This window comes from Mesocricetus auratus, unplaced genomic scaffold, assembly GCF_017639785.1.
Source record: "Mesocricetus auratus isolate SY011 unplaced genomic scaffold, BCM_Maur_2.0 Super-Scaffold_100009, whole genome shotgun sequence".
NCBI classification, from domain to species: domain Eukaryota; kingdom Metazoa; phylum Chordata; class Mammalia; order Rodentia; family Cricetidae; genus Mesocricetus; species Mesocricetus auratus.
Genome location: NW_024429193.1, coordinates 29,057,916 through 29,080,178, shown reverse-complemented (window position 1 = coordinate 29,080,178; position 22,263 = coordinate 29,057,916). Strand labels below are relative to the sequence as shown.

Genomic DNA, 22,263 nt, shown 5'->3' with positions numbered 1-22,263 from the left:
AACCCCATTACAGCAACTGTCACACACTGATTTCTTCCTCTGTATTCTGTCACTGGACTGCACTTCAAACTGGGTCAAACTTTTCAAGTTTCCCTGTCTGTGTAATGGGAATGATGTCACCTCACAGGGTTGTCATGAAAATTCACTGAGGTAGAGAGTCATTTGGCCAAACTTGTTGCTTTCTGTTACTTGTCATTGAAACGTGGACAATTCCTAATCAATCAAAGAAAACACTAACTCATTCTTTAGTTCCAGTGATCACTTATGTTTCAGTCTTGGGTTTTCTCTGCCAAGTAGAGTGGCTACGATCTCAAAGCGTGATCAGCCTTCTGGGTTGAGAGCACATCCTCTTCATTCTCTTAATAAATATCTTGAACAAGTTCCCTGACTCACTAGCAGTGAGAGCACCTTCTCTTTGGACTTGTACATGGGATTCAAACTCCAGTTCAAGTGCAGCCCTTGACATAGTACCTGGAACTCAGGGAAACCCAACAAACTGGCCGCCTTTGTTATTTCGATTAATATGGAGTAAGAATCTGAAAAAACTAGTCCTGTTAAAATAGTGCTAATTTTTAAAACAATCAAAAATTTTATTTCTTCTCCTAACTTAAAATATTTCTGAAAGGGGAGCTTCTTAAATTAACATATTTTCTAGTGTCATAGTTGCCATTTATAATAGACAAGGTACTACGGTTGAGTGACGACTGCAATCAAGATATTGATATGTTTGTTTGTTTGCTTGGTTGGTTGGTTTGGTTTGGTTTGCATATCTAAGAGGTTCGAGTGATAAGAAATAACTATGTTCTTGGCTTCAAGCAATATGAGTGTAGTCTGGCTTTTATGCCATTGGGAGGTGTTATTATCTCCTCCAACCTCAAAGTTGTCACCGATGAAGTAAGGTATAGTGGTGCTCATGTCATGGGACTTTCTTTCTAACTTGTTTATCTGTCCCTTCCCACACAAGACCTTAAACTGGGAACTCTGTGAGGACTAAAACTATGTTCTTAACAAATGGCTTCATCTTCTGCTCTTAGCTAAATGACAGATGAATAGATGGGAAGAAGGGAGGTGCAAATTGCCGCTGCAGTGTGGGATTCTATCCCACTGAGATCTCAAGAAGAGAATAATCAATTCTCCTAGAATACACTAATGTTTCTTTTCCCTGGTCCTGAGGATTGAACCTAGGGCCTTGCGCATGCTGACAAGGTGCTCTATGGAGTTACATCACAGCCCTTGCTTTTCCACGTCAGGGCCTTACTAAGTGTCTCAGGTTATGCTCAAGGTCCTGCTCCTGCTGCTCTTACCTCCCTTGAAAATAAATTGCACAAACAGCAAATTTCTTGCATGAAATTATAACACTTGAGTGTTTTTGAAACATTGAAATTGGAATATTAACTAACACTCAAATGTTATAATTTCATACTAGAGTTTGCTATAGAAAGGACACCAAGGTATGTTAGTAGAAAAAAATAAATAAGTAAAGAGCAAAATAATTTGCTGTTTGTACAATTTATTTTTAATAAATTGTAAAGTCACCAGTTTTTACTGTAGATGATGATGGAAAGTAGAGATTTCTATTTATTTATTTTTGCCCCCATTCCCAGCCGTTGTCACTACTGGGGAAGGGTTGCTAGCTGTAGATGATGGGACAGGAACTAGCTAAGTGATGACAGTGCAAAGGACAGTCCACGAAACAAAGCTTTGCCCCAAATGTTAAAAGTTCCAGGGTGAGAAAACCCTGAAGCAGATTAAATGTTGAAAGAGGCAACTTTTCAGGGTAGCTTCCTCACATTTCAGAGGTTAGGGAGAGTGCAAGCATTTACTTTAAACGGTAGGTTTCCCCAGAGCCATGGTGGTGTATGCCTTTAATACCTGCAGAAGCAGACAGGACCTCTAAATTCAAGGCCAGCCTGGTCTACAGGGCTTGTTACAAGACTGTCAAGGCAGCATACAGAGACCATGTCTCAGAAAGAGAGAGGCAGGGAGGGGCAGGAAAATTTCCAGACCAGAAGGATCTCCCTAGCCTTCTTTGAAAAATTGAAAAGCTGATTGGCAACAATTGTTTCTTTAAAAATTTAATCTGTATCAGCAGCTGTGATTGCATGCATGAGATCATCCCAGCATGGATGGGGAGGGGGTTATGCTGCCCACCCCAGCATGGATAGGGAGGGAGTCATGCTGCCCACCCCAGCATGGATGGAGAGGGGGTTATGGCCACCCCCAGCTGAGAAACCGTTGGCAACTGAAGGCTGCTCAGAGAGGAAGAGTGAGTTTTCTCCAAGAATGTGTCCATGAAAAGCCACCCAAGCTCCAGTGGCTTGTTCTATACCCACGTGCTGTTTTGTTTAATTTACCTTACTTCCGTTTTGTTTTGTTTTCTTTTTTAAAGGACATAAAATTATGAAGGGGATGTGGGGGCTGGGGGTAGAGGAGGAGATGGAGGGGAGAAAGCAGAGGAAGCAAAAGTACTTTTTAAAGATGAAAAAGAAAAACAGTTAAGATGTTTGAGCTCCAAGGAAGTTAAATCTCTATTGGATGGTGTTTCCCTTCATTTTTAAATTTGCCTGTAGTAGACTTTCTACCCTACTTAAGAGACATTAAAGTTTAGGGGTCATTTAAAAACACTTCCAAAAGTCAGAAAAAGATAAAAGTAAGCAGTCTTGTTTATTCTTTGTCAGATTCACGTGGAAGGCTAAGTCCTTTTGAACACACTTTACTGTTCACCTTTACAACAACCCAAAGAGGTAGTTCTTACTATGTCCACCTCTTTAAAAAGGATACACACAGACAAGGTAAATAAAAGTTACTCAATGTCAAAAACAGTTGTTCCAGTAGAGGGCAGTATTCTATATGCTTCACAGTATGTACCTCTATACAGAGCTAGGCATACACGTCTACAGTGTGTACATACGTGCATATATAACAGTCACAGAAGAATACTCACATGATCTAAAGACAAACAAGAAAACCTAACTTTCCTAAGAAAAATTCTGTAGCATTTCTGGAAATTTTTATTCCAGGCCCCTCAATGGCACACTGTGTGAATGTTCACTGTGCACGCAGTTTGGGAACTTGGAAACTGATTTGACACTGAACAGTGTTCTCATTGGATGTTAAGAAGCTGACTTGATACTGAACAGTACTCTCATTGGATGTTAAAGGGAGGCCACCTTGTTCATGGCCACGTCATGTCTTGTTGTGCATCTAAGAGACCGTGTGTTTAGGATTTGATCTTGTATCTGACGGCTAAGCACATCCTTCATCTCTTTAGCACAATCCAGCAACATGCTTAGGTCAAGTAGCTAATACAGTAAGACTACTTCAGAGGGTAACACTATACTTCCCAGAATGCAAGGTGGGCATCTCGTACATTTCCTTCCCTCGCATCCTTCCCTTCCTGACAGGTCTATGACTCCCAATCGCCTCGGTGACTGGGTAAAGGTTCCTGGCAAAGAACAGCCCAGGAAGTCACTGGCTCCACTCTCGCCTCCCAATGGATGGCCACGGCCACCGTCATCCTTGATCCTGACCCTGGACCATTGTCAAAATCTTCAGCTCAGTTTGCACTAAGAAAATGGATTCCTAGAGCGTGTGTTTATAACTCACCATTTGCCAGCTTGTTTCCGCATGGTTTACTCCCAAGAACTCAAAGAAAGAAGCGAATCCTTCATTTAGCCACAAGTCGTCCCACCAATCCATGGTCACAATATTTCCAAACCACTGAAATGATAAGCAGGGAGGAAGTGCTTAGATGTTTATCCTTGTGGCAGAGAGAAGCGTAGGAAGTGTCACAGCACAGATCTGGAGCTGACACAGAAGTGGCCAGCGTTGAACCTAACATATATTTCACACTTTGTCTTGGTTTGAGAATGTTAAAATCTCATTTATTCCCATAGTTTAAGGAATGTATAATGCTATAGGAAGGTGTTTATTACAGGCAAAACAGTCTAAAGCAGTGGTTCTCAATCTTCCTAGCACTGTGACCCTTTAATATAGTTCTTCATGTTGTGGTGATTCCCCGCCATAAAATTGTTTTCATTGCTACTTCATAACTGTAATTTTGCTACTGTTACAAATTCTAATATGTGTGTGTGTGTGTGTTTTTGGATGGTCTTTGGCAACCCCTGTGAAAAAGTAGCTCAACAACCCCCTCCCCAAGGGTCTCCACCCACAGGTTGAGAAACACTGGAGAGTTTCTGTACAGGTAAATGTTAGCTAACACTAAGATTGGTTTCCCGAAGCATTTTCTGAGTAGTCTCTTTTCTCTTCTTTATGTATCTATACTTTGTATTATTGCTATGGAAACAGACCAGTTTTAAAAAGCAAGTAGATTTGCTTCAGGACCCTCTACCTGGTGTACAAGTTCATGGGCAATCACACTGGCCACTCTTTGTTGGTTGGATGATGCTGATTCGTTGGGGTCATAAAGCAGGTTTGTTTCTCGGTAAGTGATGAGTCCCCAGTTTTCCATGGCACCGGTGCCAAAATCTGGAATAGCGATTTTATCTATGGAAAAAGACAGTCCAGTGAGAAATGAATTCTTTCCATTTGTTCATAGCATTTCTTACCAAATTAAGTTCTTTGGATGACTTTTTTAAGGCTAAAAATAATTCCTCAGAGTGAGAAACAGGAATCATTTGTGCAAACATTTTGGTCCTAAAGCACTCAACATTCCCACGAAGCAGTTCCTGTAGGCTCCAGACTTCGATGTGTCCTTCCCCTCCCCCCCTTTCTGCTTAACGGTTACGTGACTTTTTTTTTTTAAGCCTGTATGATTTTATGTCTTTTCTTCTTTGCACAGTACTTCATTTTTATTAGCTGTCCCCATCCTTCATTTATCACCTTGGTTATAAACAGCATCGGCTTAGGAGGGACACTGCTAGGCAAAAGAGAATGAAGTCTTTAAATGAAGATTAAGGAAGACAGAACTTGTGAGTTCATAGAAACAGCTCACACGCCAAGGTCACAGACTTAGAAACCCCACTGCCTCCAGGGCTGTACAATTTGAGGACAGTGATGCTCCACCCGTCTAGTGTCCCTTCCCCTTGCCATCTCCTTTTACATATTAGATAAGTTAGAGGGACATGGAATTGACTGGCTTCTCTCTAAACTTCCTCCAGGTCTAAAATGCTATTTGCCACAGGAATCTGTCTTTTTTTCCTCTGGATTTTAGACATAACACACATCAAGAGGCTGCAATGTTGGGCACTTCTACATTTAATCTGCAAATAGAAAAATGTTGATTAGTGGGAAATACAGCTTCCCCAGCTAATGAACTATAACCCAAATGTAATTTTTCATGACTACTGTCATTTAAATGAGGCACAAAAATGCAAACCAGTTAAATTTCTTTCTAACGTGTAAGAGAGGGGACTTTCTGGTTAAAATAAAAATTCTCAAAGATTTTTATAAAACAATAAAAAGCATATATCATCAGCAGAAATCAAGCTAGCGGTAGCAGTTTTTTTGTCATGCTGTCATTCTAAGGCTTGGTCATTATGACATAGGAATATCCCTAAAGATTGAGCAAGTATTCCCCCACACCCAACGTTTTTCACAGTGTTGGAAATTTGCACAAATCCTTGAGCAAATGAAAGTAATCTCTCACCTAATGAATAGAGGCATTATAATTAATTTACATCAATTCAATTACCTTTTGATAGAAATGAGGACACCATTTCCAAAGACTACTATACAGCTAATTCAGAAAGTGTTGAAGATGCACAGAAAAATGCAGGGGGAGGGAAGAGAAGAGGAGGAGAAAGAAAGACATGGGAGTGCGTTCTACACCTCAGGTCATCCTGGTCACTACAAGTGAGACAATTCGGTGAGATCTGTGTGGGTTTGGGTTCTCCATTCTCTCACAATTTTTCTTCTAACGCCGGTTTTTTTTAAACTGCTGTCTTTCTGTCTCCCCTAATAACTTCTAAGCAATACAAAAAGCCATTGAAGAGAAACTGAGGCGTGTACACATGCAGTCACAGAGCCTTTTTGCCTTCCATGGGATTTATTAAGGCAGTTGGAACTGAATGAGGAAATTGGATTTTTGGTTGGCTCTCATGACTGACACCTTCCTTAGCAGCTTCTTCTGGGTCTACAGCTTTACTCAAAGCAACCAGTCAGGCTTGTTAACAAAGTACCTCGGTTGTTGATGGAGATGGAGAGTACTATGGTCCTTCCGTTTTTCACAGAAAACATACTTCTATCCATGTTAAAGATAAGAAAACTCTGGAAGAAGTTTCAGAGTTTCATTTTCAGGGCCAGAGAGTCTTGCATAACAAGGGGCAGATTGGGAGCACATGGGCCTCTTACAACATCACTGACCCTATTAGTTTCCAGCTTCCTCAGGAGGGTCATGCGTGTAAACCAGCAGATGAGTACTGATTTTTAAATCAAATGATTTAGGCAGCTGTTTTGGACCCACTTTGAGCAAGTCCTACAATTTTGTGTACACACTTTAATCTCAGTTTGCAAATCAACGACTGTATCTTCATCATATGAGAGGAGAAAACGCCTATTATTTTTCGAGGAACCTAGAATGGATCTTTGGGCTTGTGGTAAACATCAAACATGTCGTGCAGGAACATACTAAAAAGACTCGGGTTGGACCAGTGTTTAATGGCAATATAATTAGACATACTAGACTAACTTAGGTCAAACAAACAAAAACAAAGGCAACTTGAAATGATGAAATGAAAGTATTTTCTCACCCAGTTTAGGAAGAGAATAATCCATAGCAAAGTAGTCTTCAAAATAATCAAATACAGCTTTAGTTATGTTTGCAGCATACTCCGCTGTTTCCTGTTGCTGTGGCTGGACATAAATAGTGAGCTGGTAAAAAAACACAAACATTCAGGACATGAGTCTTCACGTGATGAAACACATATACACAAAGTGAAACACGGTATCCTTGAAAGGAGGAGGCCTCTGGAGTCACAGCGTGTAGTTTGCATCCCAAGCCTGCTTCGTTATGGCTCGACCTCAACAGCCTTGGACCAAACATGTCACTGTTCTAAGACCTGTGTAAGAGGTCATTAAAATATAACTGTGTGGCATCAATAATAAGAAACAGCATAAGAAACAACACCCGGAACATTAAAAGATAATACCACTTTTTAGTATTTAAATTTGTATTGTTTGATCCACAGCTAAACTCTGAACTGAATTCCTGGAAACCAGTGACAGAGAAGGAGGACTGATGAGCAAAGGGATTAAGACAGGGCTGGTTTAACCCACAGAAACAGCTGACCTGAACAAGGGGGAGCTCTTAGACCCCAAAATGATGGCTGGGAGGCCAGCATGGAACTGATCCAGACCCCCTGAATGTGGGTGTCAGTGAGGAGGCCTAGGCAATCTGTGGGGCCTTGGGTAGTAGATCAGTATTTATCCCTGGCGTACAAATGGACTTTGAGTGCCCATCCAACAATGAGAGATGCTCTCTCAGCCTGGACTCTTGGGGGAGGGTCTAGGCCCTGCCTTGAACGAAATGACAGGGGAGGAGGGGAAAGGGAGGGAGCTGGGACTGACATGTGAAGCAAGCTTGTTTCTAATTTAAATAAAAAAATCTAAAAAAAAAGCAATTTCTTATTGTATGTAAGATTAAAAGTAATAAAGAATATATAATATGAGGAAAATTTTGTATTGTCTGGAGCTGGAGAGATGGCTCAGCAGTTAAGAACACTGACTGCTCTTCCAGAGGACCTAGGTTCAATTCCCAGCAACCACATAGCAGCTTAGAACCATCTGTAACTCCAGTTCCAGAGAATCTGGCTCCCTCACACAGACATACCTGCAGTCAAAACACCGTTGCACACAAAATAAAAATAAATAGATCATTTTAAAAAAGACCAAAAATCAAAACAACTTGCATTGTCTTTTTGGTATCTATGGACCTATGGATCTGTTTGCCTTTCTGTGAAGCCAATGATTTGTCCTGGGTATGGAGCTCCTTGAGAGGAAACACATTCATTTCTTGTTTCTCATCCACAGTGTTTTTGATTGCACATTTCCCCTTTGTAATATTCCACTCTGCTTTTCTAAATGGCCCTCAACATGTTTCTATTTTACTCCCAGAGCCTAAAAAATGATGACCCAAACATTTGCCAAGAAGGAGTGAGTAGGCTAAGTTCATTCTCTGAGCTTCCGGGGTATTATTTTATGTCTCTGTGACCTAATTTACAAATTAAACTGAGTGCCTAGTGCAGATTTTTTTCCAGCTGTAATCATGTATGACTTTATTAAAAAAATATTGAGAATCCTTCTAAGCAGATGAATAAAATGTCCCTTGAAGCTAGGGTTTGTGCTCGGGAACTCTTGGCTGTTTAGTAACTTTTAGTGTGTGAAGGAGAGAACAGTGCTTCGGATGACAGTCTGCTAAATTTATGAGAAAGCGAAATGACATATGCACGCTGACCCTGAGACCTGATCTGAAACCTCCACCAAAAACTGATGCCTGCGTTTTAGTAAGTTCAAGACCATTGACCCGACTAAACAAGATGATTCAAGATTAGAAAAATGAGAGAGGGAGAGAGAGAGAGAGAGAGAGAGAGAGAGAGAGAGAGAGAGAGAGAGAGAGAGAGAGAGAGAGAGAGAGAGAGAGAGAGAGAGAGAGAGAGAGAGAGAGAGAGAGAGAGAGAGAGAGAGAGAGAGAGAGAGAGAGAGAGAGAGAGAGAGAGAGAGAGAGAGAGAGAGGGAGAGAGAGATGAAATCTACTTGTTTCCTACCCCTACGGCATTGCTATAGGTGATGCTCATTTGGGCACACACCTCCAACGCTGTTTCTTAGAAGAGAACTCAGGAGAGCTCCGACAATATAAAGGACAAATTCTAAAAGAATGTCCCTTAATGACCAGTCCTGACTGACTACTCCCCATCCTAGCCAAGGGACATTATCGCCTCTTTTGCATAAATAGAAATTTGGGTGCCCATCCCACAATGAGAGATGCTCTCTCAGCCTGGACTCTTGGTGAAGGCCTAGGCCCGGCCCTGGATGAAATGGCAGACTATGGACACCCCCATGGAGGGCCTCACCCTCCCTGGGGAAAGGAGTGGACATTGGGGGGGGGATTGGTGGAAGGGTGTAGGAGGAGGGGAGGGAGAGGTAGCTGGGATTGACATGTGAAGCAGCCTTGTTTCTAATTTAAATTTAGAAATAAAAAAGAGACAAAAAAATGAACTCCCACCACAGTTAGTGACCCTGCCCGTCGCCCCCACATTCCTTGAGACTTTCAGTTTTTACTTGCCAGAAGAGAGGAGATGATCCGCTTCTACTGCCCTCCCCTACCCTCCTGGTAAGCAATGCCTTCTCCAAGCCATAGCTGAATCCAAGGATCCAGCAGGTAGCCACTGAACAGAACAACGGAAGCCGGCCGTGAAACACCAAAGCCAGTGTGGTTGCCTTACTGTCAGTGGGAAGGCTCGCAGCCTTTCACCTGTTAACGTGTCAACAACTAGGTGTGACACGACACACTCAGATTCTCTGCCACACTCATTATCCATGAGACATTTCAGGGACATTTCCTCTTGTCGCTGCACTGCTGTCTGTGTGCCCATGCTCTGTGCTGTCTGGAGAGGCGAGCTGAGAAAAGTCCGAAGACAGTGAACCCTCTGTGGTAGGTGGTATGCGGGAGGAGAAAGGCTGGGCTGTCTCTGCTGGTGCTTTCCTATTCCCCACAGAAGGTGGGTTCTTTTTACCGACTCCGGGATTTAAGAACTCAGCTACACTACCATTGAGCTGGGTCCCCGGCTCACAGAGACTTCTTTCAAGCGTGCTGTGGAAGCAGTACCGGTTACTTTTCTTCTTTCTCCTCCTTTCTCTTGGTGACAGCAACAGAAAAGACTGCTATCAGCATTCATTCACTTGGAATCAGAGCAATTCCTTTCTCACTCATGCCCATCTGCACACGGAAGTGGGCACGGTCTGCACCCAGCCAGATGCAGACTTCCCATCACCTAGGACCCTTCCAGACAACCCCCACAGGTCATATTCTCCTAAACACAGATTCGCTCAATGAGCTGAGGAATCGTAGAACAGCGTGCTGGCGGTTCACCAGGGTCCTTGCACTGGTTCCACAAACCCTATCTATAATCATGAGGTTTGAAGAATTCTGATGGTTTGCAACTAGCCAAAGCATATCCTCGAGTGTACCCTCTCTGCCACAAGTTAGGAACATATTTCAACATGGAAGACTCCCTCCATGAACATGCCAACGCAGTCTGTCATTTGAAGCCTGTGTGTAATGTTTGCCCGCCCCGCCCCCTGCAGACGCCCTCACTCCTGCTCTGGGGTCTATTTCCAGCTCCCTGGTGGTGGCTCATTGAGCCCCATTCCTGTATCCTTTTCCTTCCTCTCCTTCCTCCGGGTTCTTAGCACATCTGTCCAACACAAAGCCCCCTGCATCACCATCACTTAACGAGTTCTCACGCTTGCTTTCAAGGAAGCTTTTAGTGGCTAAGTATGAAGTTTATAAACTTATTCTGTAAATGAAAGGATTCTGGAGCCTGTTATATATATATCTGTTTATTTTCCAAAGTAGGGTATCTTCTCAGAGGAAATTATATTCCTGATACATACCTCTGCTACAGAGGACTAGCCCTGCCTCAAAACACTGAGTCCACTACACAGTCTGGACTTTCAAAACTCCATTTTAAATTGATTCTTCATTTGGGAGTCATGACACATCTGCTCTGCCATTATTCTAGTTGTTTTTCTCTTATCATCCTGGACCCACTTATGAGGCAAGCTTAATCTTTTAATGTATCATTTATTTTATTTTATGTGTATGAGTGTTTTGATTGCATGTATGAGGAGTTTGACATGGTCATGTGCTATGTGTATGTCATGTGTACCGGAAGAGGCCAGAAGGGAGTTAGGTTCCCCAGAGAGAGGTTGTGATAAAAAGCCATGGGTGTTCTGTGAGTCCAATGAGTGTCCTCCTCAAGTGCAACAGGTGGTGGTGACACCTTTCATCTCAGTCCTTGGGAGGCAGAGGAGAGTGGATCTCTATGAGTTTGAGGACAGCCTGGTTTACAGAGCAAGTTCTAGGTAAACCTGGGCCACACAGAGAAACCGAAACAAAAACAAACACAAGCCCTCTTAACCACTACAATGGCTCTCCAGACCCATGGAGTGGGCATGTAGGAGGAAGTCTGATGCCGCCATTAAACATGTGACTTACTAAGTCTATGCCGCCATTAAACATGTGACTTACTAGAGGCGCATACAGATGAGGTAATAAAAGGGCGGTTTACCACACCGCTAACCACACCCACTTTAGGCAGGACTAAAGACGTATACGGCTGGACGTAAAGACTATACGTACGTAGGCGGAACTACGTCACTAGCCAAGCCCACTTTTGGGCATGGCTAGGGGCGTTACGGGGGGAAGGCATAAAAGACAGCGCACAGGAAGTCTCGCTCTCTTTTCCTGGAGTTCGGCTTCCGGTCCAGTCGCTAGCTGAGATCTGCTGGGCTTCTCGGGGTTTGGTATCTTGTGAGTAATCTTCTACATTAAATACTTAGCTTCACTTTCAGTAACTGTGTGTCGCGTATCGTTACAGCGTCCGTTGAAGCCAACATGGGCATTTAGAATTTTTTTTTTTAATACGATGACTTTCTGGTGTCTCCAGCAATTTGAGGGATGAGACATGAGCCCAGGAGGGTTGGTATCTAGTTGCTTGCTGTCACTCTCTTATGTCTCTCTGTTAGACATGATCCTCATGACTGAACAACTTTTCCTGGAACAACTTAATGCATCTTCATACCATTTCCCTCCTCAGTGCCCATTTATGTCTGCAAACCTCAAACTTTGTACAAACCTCACCAGTGTTTACTTATGAGTGTCACTGCAGCTGATGTTACCAGGCCTTCTGCAAGGAACTTGTCGTGCTACATGTCAGTTCTATGAATTTTGAACTACTATTAATAGAATGTCATATTTTTATGTAGCCGATGATTATTTTACCGAAACTCTTAACCACAGTTTGAAAATCAAAAGCTTTTTATTTGTCTAAACTAACTAATTTTGTAATATCATCTGACCTGAACTGATAACTGATAGGCAGATTTTCATACCTTTTACTTTTCCCATTTGTATATACTATGTATGGGAAATATATCTAATTTTATATATACGTAGCTATACGTATAGATATAGATAATGAAACTGTGTATATGCATACACATACACACACATACACACACTGTTTAGTTATTGAGTCCCATGAAATGCATCAACATTTGAAAAAAAAGCCTTCACACAAATCCTAACACACTCAATTTCTAACATAAAACCAGCCCCAAAGATACAGACTTTTTTTTAAATTTGTGAGTTCAAAGGGGATTTAAAGTAAAAATTTGAACATTTGCCAGTGAAGTGTGTGGGGGTTTGAGTGAGAATGGGTCCCCCGGGTGCTCAGTGGAACTGTCTGGGAAGGATTAGGAGGTGTGGCCTTGTTGGAGGAAGTATGTCACTGGGGGCAGCTTTTTCACGAGCTTCCTGCCATCCCCACTGTTCCCTCTGACTTGTGCTTGTGGATGGAGATAATGAGGCTTCAGTCACTGAATTCACTCAGCCATCATGGACTCTTATCAATCTGGAACTACAAACCCAATTAAACACTTTCATTTGTAAGTTGCCTTTGTCATGGTGTGTCGTCACAGCAGTGGAAAAGTAGCCAACGCAAAGAGCAAGACCCAAACGAGAGCCCAATTCAGTGGCTCCCACATCATCACACCAACTGTTTTCTCTACTACTAAAACTGAAGCCTTACTTTCCCCAGCCGCACAACGCAGAGAGCAGCAAGATTTATGTCTCAAACAGACAGCACGGAGTGGATAAGATAACATTTCCACAGTGCTTGACACATCAAAGTTCTGAGGCTCATCGCCAGAATCAGTGTCTTGGATAACATGTTCAGTTATTAACCTTGGTGACTCTCTTTGTCTGCACTTCCTTCTGTGAGTGACAGCACAAGGTGGTACCCACATTACTGTTAAGAGCAGTAGAGAATGACGGGGTGGCAGGAAGGAAATGAACTTTATGCTTTTGAGATACAAAATAATAGGTTCCTGGTATCAGCACAGTGAACACAAAAGATAAACCATTTGATATGCAACAGCTTGATTTACAAAGGTTTTCAGAAAGCCAGGAACCAAACAGAGCACAGAGTTTTTGCTGTGATACTGGGTGGGACAGAGAATGGACAGGAATCCAGAATGCCTTGTCTCAAAAGGCAAGGGGAAAGTTATCCATGTCCAAAGAATCAAGAAGAGTGATGGTGTTAGACCAAGAATTGTGCAGAGGTCTGATATCAGGACACTGATCATACATCCTACTTTTCCTAGGAATATTAATCTATAGTTGACCTCTTGACCCAGCATAATCCATATCACTACCTATATTGCTTATATTTTGTAGATGGTAAAACTCTATGGCCACTCTTACTACTAACAGGCAACAGCCTTATTTCCCAGTGTCATTCACTTCTTGGAGGTTGTCAGGGTTTCACCAAGGAAGTGTCCCAGGACCATGCAGGACACTAAAACTGAAGGAGATAGCCATGGCTCTCACAAGGATATCATCAGAACATATAGGAAAACACTAGGGTATCACTGAATAATGGTGGCTGCTTCTGACTCCCATCTCAGTCCAGAGATAGGTAGTTTTTAGTATCCCCCCTTCTTGGGGCTTAGCGTCCTCCTGAGTATATGTGTGTTCCATAAGGACATGAGATAACCTGGCTGAAGAGTCTTCTGTTTCACTATCAATACCAAGATAGCCTGAATGAGACAGAGATATCTACATGGCTTTCACGCCACACACCTATGTAAGTTACATGATATTGAAGATGACACTGCTGCATGAACATATAGTTGAGTGGCCATTGCCTTCAATGGGTATTCCCTCTCCAGTCTTCCCCTTTGCTAGGGAAGCCAAGGGAACTCCCCAACAAGGTAATTACTCCTTCTTACACATAGATCTTTACAAAAAGACATCATCCAACTGCCCCCAAAAAATTTAACTTGGCCTGGATTTGACTCATTGGAGATGGGTGCAAAGCTAATAAGTTCTGAAGACTTAATATAGGTCTAATATATCTGAGAAGGCACCACAAACCTACTAACAGGAAATGAGTTTACATGTGGCAATTTGGAACTTTTAATTTTTCTCAGTTCCTGTTTTCTTCTAAGCTTTCTATTAAATGGGTGCTTAAGGAAAACAAAAACAATATATTTAAATCCAAATTGCACTGGATTTGGAAATGAATTACAGTATACAGTACATCCCAGTGAAACCCTGAAGCAGAAATATTGCTTATAACATTATTAATAATAAAGCTAGTTATGTAATTATGATGCAATTATGATGTAACCCCTGAAAGGATGTTGATGGGATGGCAGTTTTTACATACATGGCTGCAGTTACTTCATACAGCTAAAACACCATGTACTTACCATACCATGCATAGTTCAGGGCCATTTGGCTGGTTGGTTGGCTGACTGGTTTTCATAAAGTTGAATTTAGTGATATCATTTGCTATAAACTCCATATATTTTTTCTCATGCATAAGGAAAAACTTTATTTATAATAGATGGCTCCACTACCGACATCTGCTATGTCCTTTCTTCTAGTTACAGAAAATACCAGACCTCAAGTTGCTGATAATGGGTGGGAAGGAACTCCTATCAGAGGGTCAAATGTCTATACCTCACCAAGTTTAATGAGAGTGTCACAGATTCTTGTATCATATAGTAGAAACTGATTGAATGGTTGACAGGGGACGAATGTGCCAGAACTATATTGTCAGAAACAGTGTAGATAAGAATGGCTGCCGGCTTCACTCCGTTTCTATGAAGGATGCTGTGTGCACAGTAATGATCTGGCTCCATCTTCACAGTGCCTACTGAAAAAGTAGCAGGACTTCATTCGGGTCCAGATGGTGCAGTGAATGGTGCTCTGCTGCACCTTCATGGAATCAGCATGTAGCAATGGTGGGTAAAGCATCCACAGGCTTTGGCTTCTCTGTGGAACTTGTGATAAGAAGCAGTGGGTGGAGTTGGGGCGGTCAGTTTGCCAAGAAGATACAGGGTCCCACCCTAACCCTGGATAATTGATACCCACTGGCCAAAGGAAAATCAGTTTTTTTCCAATGGATTATAACTGTATATCAACCATACCCACATCCCATACTCAGGAGTAGTTGGCCAGCACAATATGAGTTCCATGTTTTTTTAAGGGGGGTGACTTTGTGTGTGTGTGTGTGTCTGTGTGTGTGTGTACTTTTTGCTTTGGGGTTTGGCTTTTTTTGTCTTATTAGTTTTTTGCTTTTTTGTTTGTATTTTCAGTTATGTGTTTTGTTTTTGAAAGCAAGAGTGGGGGAGTGAGAGGGAGATGATAGACATAAGATAGATGGATAGATAGATAGATAGATAGATAGATGAACACATTTGGGGGGGAGGTAGGGAAGACATTGGAGGAACTGGTGGAGGGAGAAAACATGATCAAAATACATTGTGTGAAAAAGAAGTTTTTAAAAATATTTATTAGCTTTGAATTTGAGAGGGAGTTAGGGGGACTATGGGAGGGATTGAAGAGAGAGGACATGGTAAGGGTTTGAGGGAGGAAAGGAAAGGGGGAAATGACTTAATTATGTTAATTAAAATTTTTATAATTATTTTTAAAAATTAAAGTATGTGCAAGATGTTTTAAGAATATGTAATGTAAAAGAGTAAAATTTTGTAATAGAAAACAGGCCCCCCCCATGGAAGGCCTCACCCTCCCTGAGGAGTGGATAGGGGGTGGGATGGGGAGTTGGTGGGGAGCATGGAAGGATGGGAGGGAGAGGGAACTGGGATTGATATGTAAAATAAGATTGTTTCTAAATTAAAGAAAGGAAGGAAGGAAGGAAGGAAGGAAGGGAGGAAGGGAGGGAGGGAGGGAGGGAGGGAGGAAGGAAGGAGGGAGGGAGGGAAGAAAGGAAGAAAGACAGAAAAAAAGAAAGAAAGAAAAGTACACGAGGATCAATAGGAGGTTTTAAATAGAGAATTGATTTTCCTCTCTTTCTTTTTAAAATATATTGACAAAATATTTTAGAGAAATTTCAAATGATAAATATATTTTCCCATGATCCAGAAAAACCCATATGTGGGAGAGCACATCAGTGTAATACAGGAAAACCAGTATGTGAGAAATTCGGTCAGTGGGGGTAAAATGGTTATCTAGACCTTTATACACCTCTGTCTGAGAACCGCTCGAGATGACAGGAAGAGAGTCAGAGAAATGCAGGCTGGACTGCTATGTCTGCCTGTTACGCCTTACCTCATTCATGAAGCTAGACTCCCTACCTTCCTATTACGTCTTACCTCATTCATGAAGCTATACTCCCTGCCTGCCTGTTATGTCTTATCTCATTCATGATGCTGGACTGCCCAGATGCCTGTTTTGTCTTCCTTTACTAGGTAACTTTTTCAACGAATTGATTAGGTGGGTTTCCTGTTTGTCACATTTCAATGGATCTAAAGAGGCCGATTCTCTTATGCTTCTCTCTGAAGTGAGTATCACACTGGGGAAACATTCTTCTGGGTGCCAATATTAGCCTTCAATTCAGAGTGAACATACAGAGGGTGGGGAGGAGCTTCCAAATATGAAAGAAAAGGAAACCTTCGGGAAACATTAGCATGAACATTAGGTGCTTCAGGTCCTTGTGAAGTTCTGTTCAACTTTTAGGGGAGATGACCCCACAGTGTAGCAGAAGATGAGGACAAGGCACCCCCTAGCTTCAGTTCCAGGTCACTTGGTTAAATTCTGACTAGAGGATCCGGGAAATTTCAGAAGGCAATTAAGTTCTCTTATGAAATAGGTGATCAGAAAGGAATGTCATGACAGGATATCCTTGCTCTCCTTCCAAAGTATGGAAAGTGCTGCTGGTCTTAGAGCAACCCACTACCAGCTTTCCCAAAAGAGCCACTTAAGAAGTGGCATGTTTGGCAAAAACTGTATTTCCCACTACGTTGCTCCATTCCTTTACTTGAAATCCATCCTTAGAATCTAGTCAAATGCTGATCCACCCGTAGTGACTCCCCGGGCCACAAGAGCTGCTCGGGGGATTCAGCGAGGGAGTCATCCAGAAACTCCAGCTCACTCACAGTTGCTATTAGAAAGTAACTAAGAGTGTAATGTCCTTTGCTGGCTGCTCGGCTGCATTCTGACTCATAAAACTATATGAGCATAGAGGAATTGCTCAGCCTTTCTGCCTTGTCTTGACGTTCTACTCAAAACAGAAAAAAAGGCGTGCCCAGAATGTAATCATATTGTAAAAACGTCATGTGAAAAACACCTGCATGTGACGAAGTGTGGGTTCTAAAGAAAGCACTCAATAAATATGTCACATTTGCTATGACAGTGGAAGAAAAACATGAACGTCACTTATGAACTCAACCTTATGTCAAGCCAGAGGTACACCACCGACTATGTGAAATACAGTCTAGAGAAGTAATTTTCCCCAATGCTAAGCATTATCTTTAGGAACTGGTGGTGCCCTTGATCAAAGGGTCATATGTGGCACGAGGGAGAGTTGAGCTGGACCAGTCCTCCTGAGTCCAAAGGGAAGGTCTCTATGTCCCCCGCAACTCTCTATAACTTGGATGCTGGAAACCCAATTTTAGTATGTCTCAATATCCACCCCATTGATACATAAATGAAGGTGGAAGTTTCATGGGAAGTAAAACCATCTGGCTCTTCCCCTGCAATGACAGATGACGATGTCACATTCCCCAGACACCTTAGCAGAGCATGATGTTTTAGGAAGAGTATGGACTGGGAGTCCCTCCCACTCCTCAGATGGCTCTTCAGCAAAGCCATTGAGTTCCCTGGGCTCCAAGCTTATCTGTAAAATGGGTAGCCACTTCTTCCTTATAAATGCATACTGTGAAGAGTACCCATATATACACATACATATGGATACATATATGCATACATATATGTTATAGAGGTGAATTTAAAAAATAGCAAAATTGGAGCTTCCAAAACAAACCATTTCTTAATTAAAAAATTTTTTGCATGTATGTCTGTATATTGTGTGCATGCCTGGTACCTGAGGTAGCCAGAAAAGGGAATCATATTTCCTAAAACTAGAGTTACAGATAGTTGTGGGCCACATGGGTGCTGGTAATCAAATTCAGGCTCTTTGGAAAAGCCAGTGCTCTTAACCTCTGAGCAATCTCTCTAGCCCCCAAACCAAAAAAACTTGTAGGTAATAACGGTTTGGGGTTTTCAAAAGGAAGTCATTGGGATAGCCAGATAAACCACCCGGTAAAGGGAATTGGTGACACTCTGAAGACTCAAGTTCAATCCCCAGATTTTACTTGGTAGAAGGAAAGAATAAATTCCCACAAGGTGTCCTCTGACCTCGACACAACACTGTAACATACACACACACACACACACACACACACACACACACACACACACGTACACACACGTGCACACTCACACACATGCACACACTATACATAATTGTAAAAAAGTTTAAAGGAAGTTATCGTAGCTGTCATTAGAAACATGCTCAACGAGATGATGGGACAGACTTAGTAGACTTCCTAGGGGAGGCCTTACCCGCTTCGTGGAACAGATGGGAGGAGGAAGGAAGTGGGGGGAGAGGGAGAAGAGGAGGGAAGGGGAACTAGGATTGGAATGTAAAAAACAGATTAATTTAAAAAGAAACATATGCTCATACTTTCAAAAATACTTCTGATATTTTGTTGACTTTTAGATTTCTGTATCAGTTTGTTGATTTAAAACTTATGTACTTTGAAGTACAAGTTTGTTTTTCTTGAGTCAGGGTCTCAGGAAGTAGCTGATTGATTTTAATTACATATAGAGTGGGGCAGGGGTGGTGCACACCTTAAATCCCAGTACTCAGAAGCAGAAGCAGGCAGATGTCTGAGTTAGAGGCCAGCCTGGTCTACAGAACCTACTGCAGGACAGCCAGGGCTACACAAAGAAACCCTATCTCAAAAACAAGCAAACTAACAAAAATGACAGAAATGGCACCATAAACTGATTGGCTCCTGTTGCTTCCAGAACATTCTCCTCCTCACCCCCTCTCTACCTAGACATACCTTCTGACACGTATACCTAGCCTTGTAATGAAGTTGGATAGAGCCACATAGTTGACATACTTATGCTGGTCTATAGAGGAACTATCACTGGTTTTCCAGTGAATTTTCCCTTGAAAATATTTCAAGGCTGTGCACATTTACTTGTTTATTTATCACCCATGTCCTTGTGGCTTGCACTTTTCCATGTTGTTTAGTATATTACTGAGCTCCTAAAACCCAGTGGCTAAGGAGGGTTCTTGCCTGCTGTATGGAACTAATAAGCAATTGTTTTTAAAAGTCAGAAGGTTAACCACAAGTGCACTGGTGTTGAGTTTTTGAATCTAATAAGACTCACAGGTTTGCCGCTCTTGGACACTCTCCGTACATATGTAAACCGGTGTACAGCGAAGCACACCAGGTAAGTGCTCATGGGGACAGACTTCATAAAAGTGGTTTTGTTCCAGTAGGCATCCAGTGACTCTTCTTTCTGCACGAAACGGAAGATCGTCTTTTACTTATCACAAGATCACCCATGAATAAGACAAACAAATGGGTACCCCAAAGCCCACTCCCTACTCAGAAGTTCATTTTCAAAGTTCAGGGGTCAAATGACAAGTGGTAATGTTGAAAAGACTGTGGGAAAAGGCACCTTATCTTCAAGACTATGGAAGTGACCAAATTGCACATTGTATCAGATTTCTCAGGGAAAAGTAAGTTTCGCGGGCACATCAAGTGGGCAGGTGTTTATCTTTCAGCAAAAATTGCATAGCACTGACCATATTATAAGGGAAACTTGATCCCCTAATAAAGAATAAGCTGAAAGTCTTGCAGAGGGAAGAATTCATCAGGCAGCAGCTTGTTTACTGTGTGTAAATGGATACCTACTGTGTGAAGAACCTGTGTGGGCTTCTCTCTTCCAATTCTATTTGTCTACATCAAAGACCCATGGTATGGGCACTAGTTAATGCCCTGGTGTCAGAGGGGACTCCATTGTTTGACATAACTACTAAGCCATCTGGGATTTTTTTTTTCATCCACACCAGTTCTGCCACTCTCCTGTCAATCAACTACCAGTCCTAAACACCCACCTGCCATATTCTTGCTACCATAGCTTAAACATTTGCACATCACCTCATAACCACTTTCTAGATGGGGACATTCTTGCTATTTGTGGGTATGTGTATGCTCCAGAGAGAAAAGTTACTTCACAATAAAAGTCAACTGCTATCCATTCAGGCCTATTAATGACCCAGAGAGCCATCCTTCTCCCAGTCAGTTTCTGAATCTAGCAGAAACAAAAAAAATCTATAGTCTTCTGAGATGACTAGGTCATGAAGAAAGAGGGATTGGTTTTTCTTCTTTCTCCTTCCACCTTCATTTTCTCTCATCTGCTCCAAGGCATTCTGAGGCCTATTGTACTCTGATCACATGCTTTCAATTGACATGTCAAACTTGAATTTTTTCCTTTATTCTTCCTTCTGCAATCCGAACTCTCAAATGCCCATAGGAAAAAATCTGATTAATGGATTCACTCTAGGTCTGGGGACATTTTACATTTTAATCTTTATAAATTTGATCTCTTTGCTTGGTTTGTGCTTTTCAAGGGTCAGTTTGTTATCAGAAGGATGGGTTTCAGTGATAGTGTAGATCACTATCTGAACTAATCAGAAAGATGGGACATAGAGAACAATTATGCTGATGACTTTATGCATCAAATGTGTGATGTGTATAATAAACCTTAATTTCAAGGTAAGGAATGGTCTTTAGCCATGCCACCCATTATGAAGAGGAAACACAGGAAAGAGTCCTGTATCCGCAAGGATCCAGACATAATTATGGCATCCTATTATTAGTTTAGTGCTTGACAGATTCTTTCAGCAGGAGAATCTAAGGGCATGGTATCCTCTGGAGTTGACTTGCACAACAAAGAATTGAAGTCATGATATTTAAAAATAGCTTTATCTATTAAAAAAAGAGGATTGCATTGAACTGAAAAGTCTAAACAGTGAGTGTAACCTAGAAACTTTAAGTGTGTCATTGATTTTTTTATGACTAGTGATTTGCGTAGTCAAGAAGAGCCCCCAATATATAGAGATTGTGTTCTTTCTTCCTTAAAAATTTCAAAGTGAATTTATTAATGGACTGTGGTGTTATGAATTGACAACTTCCTGGAGTCAAAGAAAAAAGGTTGCTAAGATGTATTTTTTTAAAAGTTTTTCAAGGCAGGGTTTCTCTGTGGCTTTGGAGGCTGTCCTGGAACTAGCTCTTGTAGACCAGGCTGGCCTGGAACTCACAGAGATCCACCTGCCTCCACCTCCCGAGTGCTGGGATTAAAGGCGTGTGCCACCAATGCCTGGCTGCTAAGATGTATTCTTAATTCTTTAAATTGATAGCTATACCACATTTAATTTTAGAATTCAGAGTACTCTGCTATGGTAAATCAGGTAGTTCGAGTAATATTGCAAACAGTTCATGTGCAGAAACAAGATTTTAAAGTACTCACCTCCACCGGCATATTTGAAAGCGCTGAGTATTCTTTGGGGTGGATGATGGATATATTGTAAGTTGCCTTCTTGTTGGGTTCATCAAAACAAGGGAAGGACTTCCTGGCATCCGTTGGTTCATGGTCAGTGGCCGCTATGCTCCTTAGAAATAAACACAGACAGGATACATGCTGCCACTTCTGACAGTCCCTATGTTTCTATTCATATAGAAAATATGAGTAACATTACGATAACTATTAACATTTCTTTTCATAAGCTCCATCTAAAAGACTATCAAATATCTGTCACAGGATTTTAGAATTTTGGGGATACTCTACCCAAAGTCACTGAGCAACAAGGAGGCAAACACATGCACACCCAGTTGCCTCTTTCTGTGTTGGGAGCTATGAGCAGGCATGTCCTATCACAGAGCGGAGAAGTTTCTTCTCATACCCTCCTTCTGCCCAGTGGCACATTCTTCCATGCTTATGCTACAGCAAGGACAGAACTCTTGTTCATTTACAGGGCAAATGGGTGACTAGCCTCCTTCCTAGTGAGGAAAATGTCAAACTGACCTAAAGCCCCATTTTGAGGGCTGAGGCTCTATAGCTCAGTGGTAGATCACCCACTTGATATGTGCAAGGGTCTGGGTACAATCTCTCGTATAGCTTTTTAAATTAAA

The 22,263-nt window shown here is 41.9% G+C and overlaps 1 protein-coding gene across 2 annotated transcripts in view; it reads right to left on the bottom strand.

Moving 5' to 3' along the window:
• The window catches only part of LOC101830901 (glutamyl aminopeptidase), a 75,200-nt gene that overhangs the window by 36,653 nt on the left and 16,284 nt on the right, over positions 1-22,263 (bottom strand). For both annotated transcript variants that reach the window (XM_040751801.1, XM_040751802.1), the window contains exons 2-6: positions 21,602-21,743; positions 19,454-19,585; positions 6,711-6,831; positions 4,352-4,506; positions 3,607-3,720 (exon numbers count right to left, since the gene is read on the bottom strand). In XM_040751801.1, the coding sequence (XP_040607735.1) occupies positions 3,607-3,720; positions 4,352-4,506; positions 6,711-6,831; positions 19,454-19,585; positions 21,602-21,743 (664 nt within the window). The remainder of the gene's footprint in view (positions 1-3,606; positions 3,721-4,351; positions 4,507-6,710; positions 6,832-19,453; positions 19,586-21,601; positions 21,744-22,263) is intronic.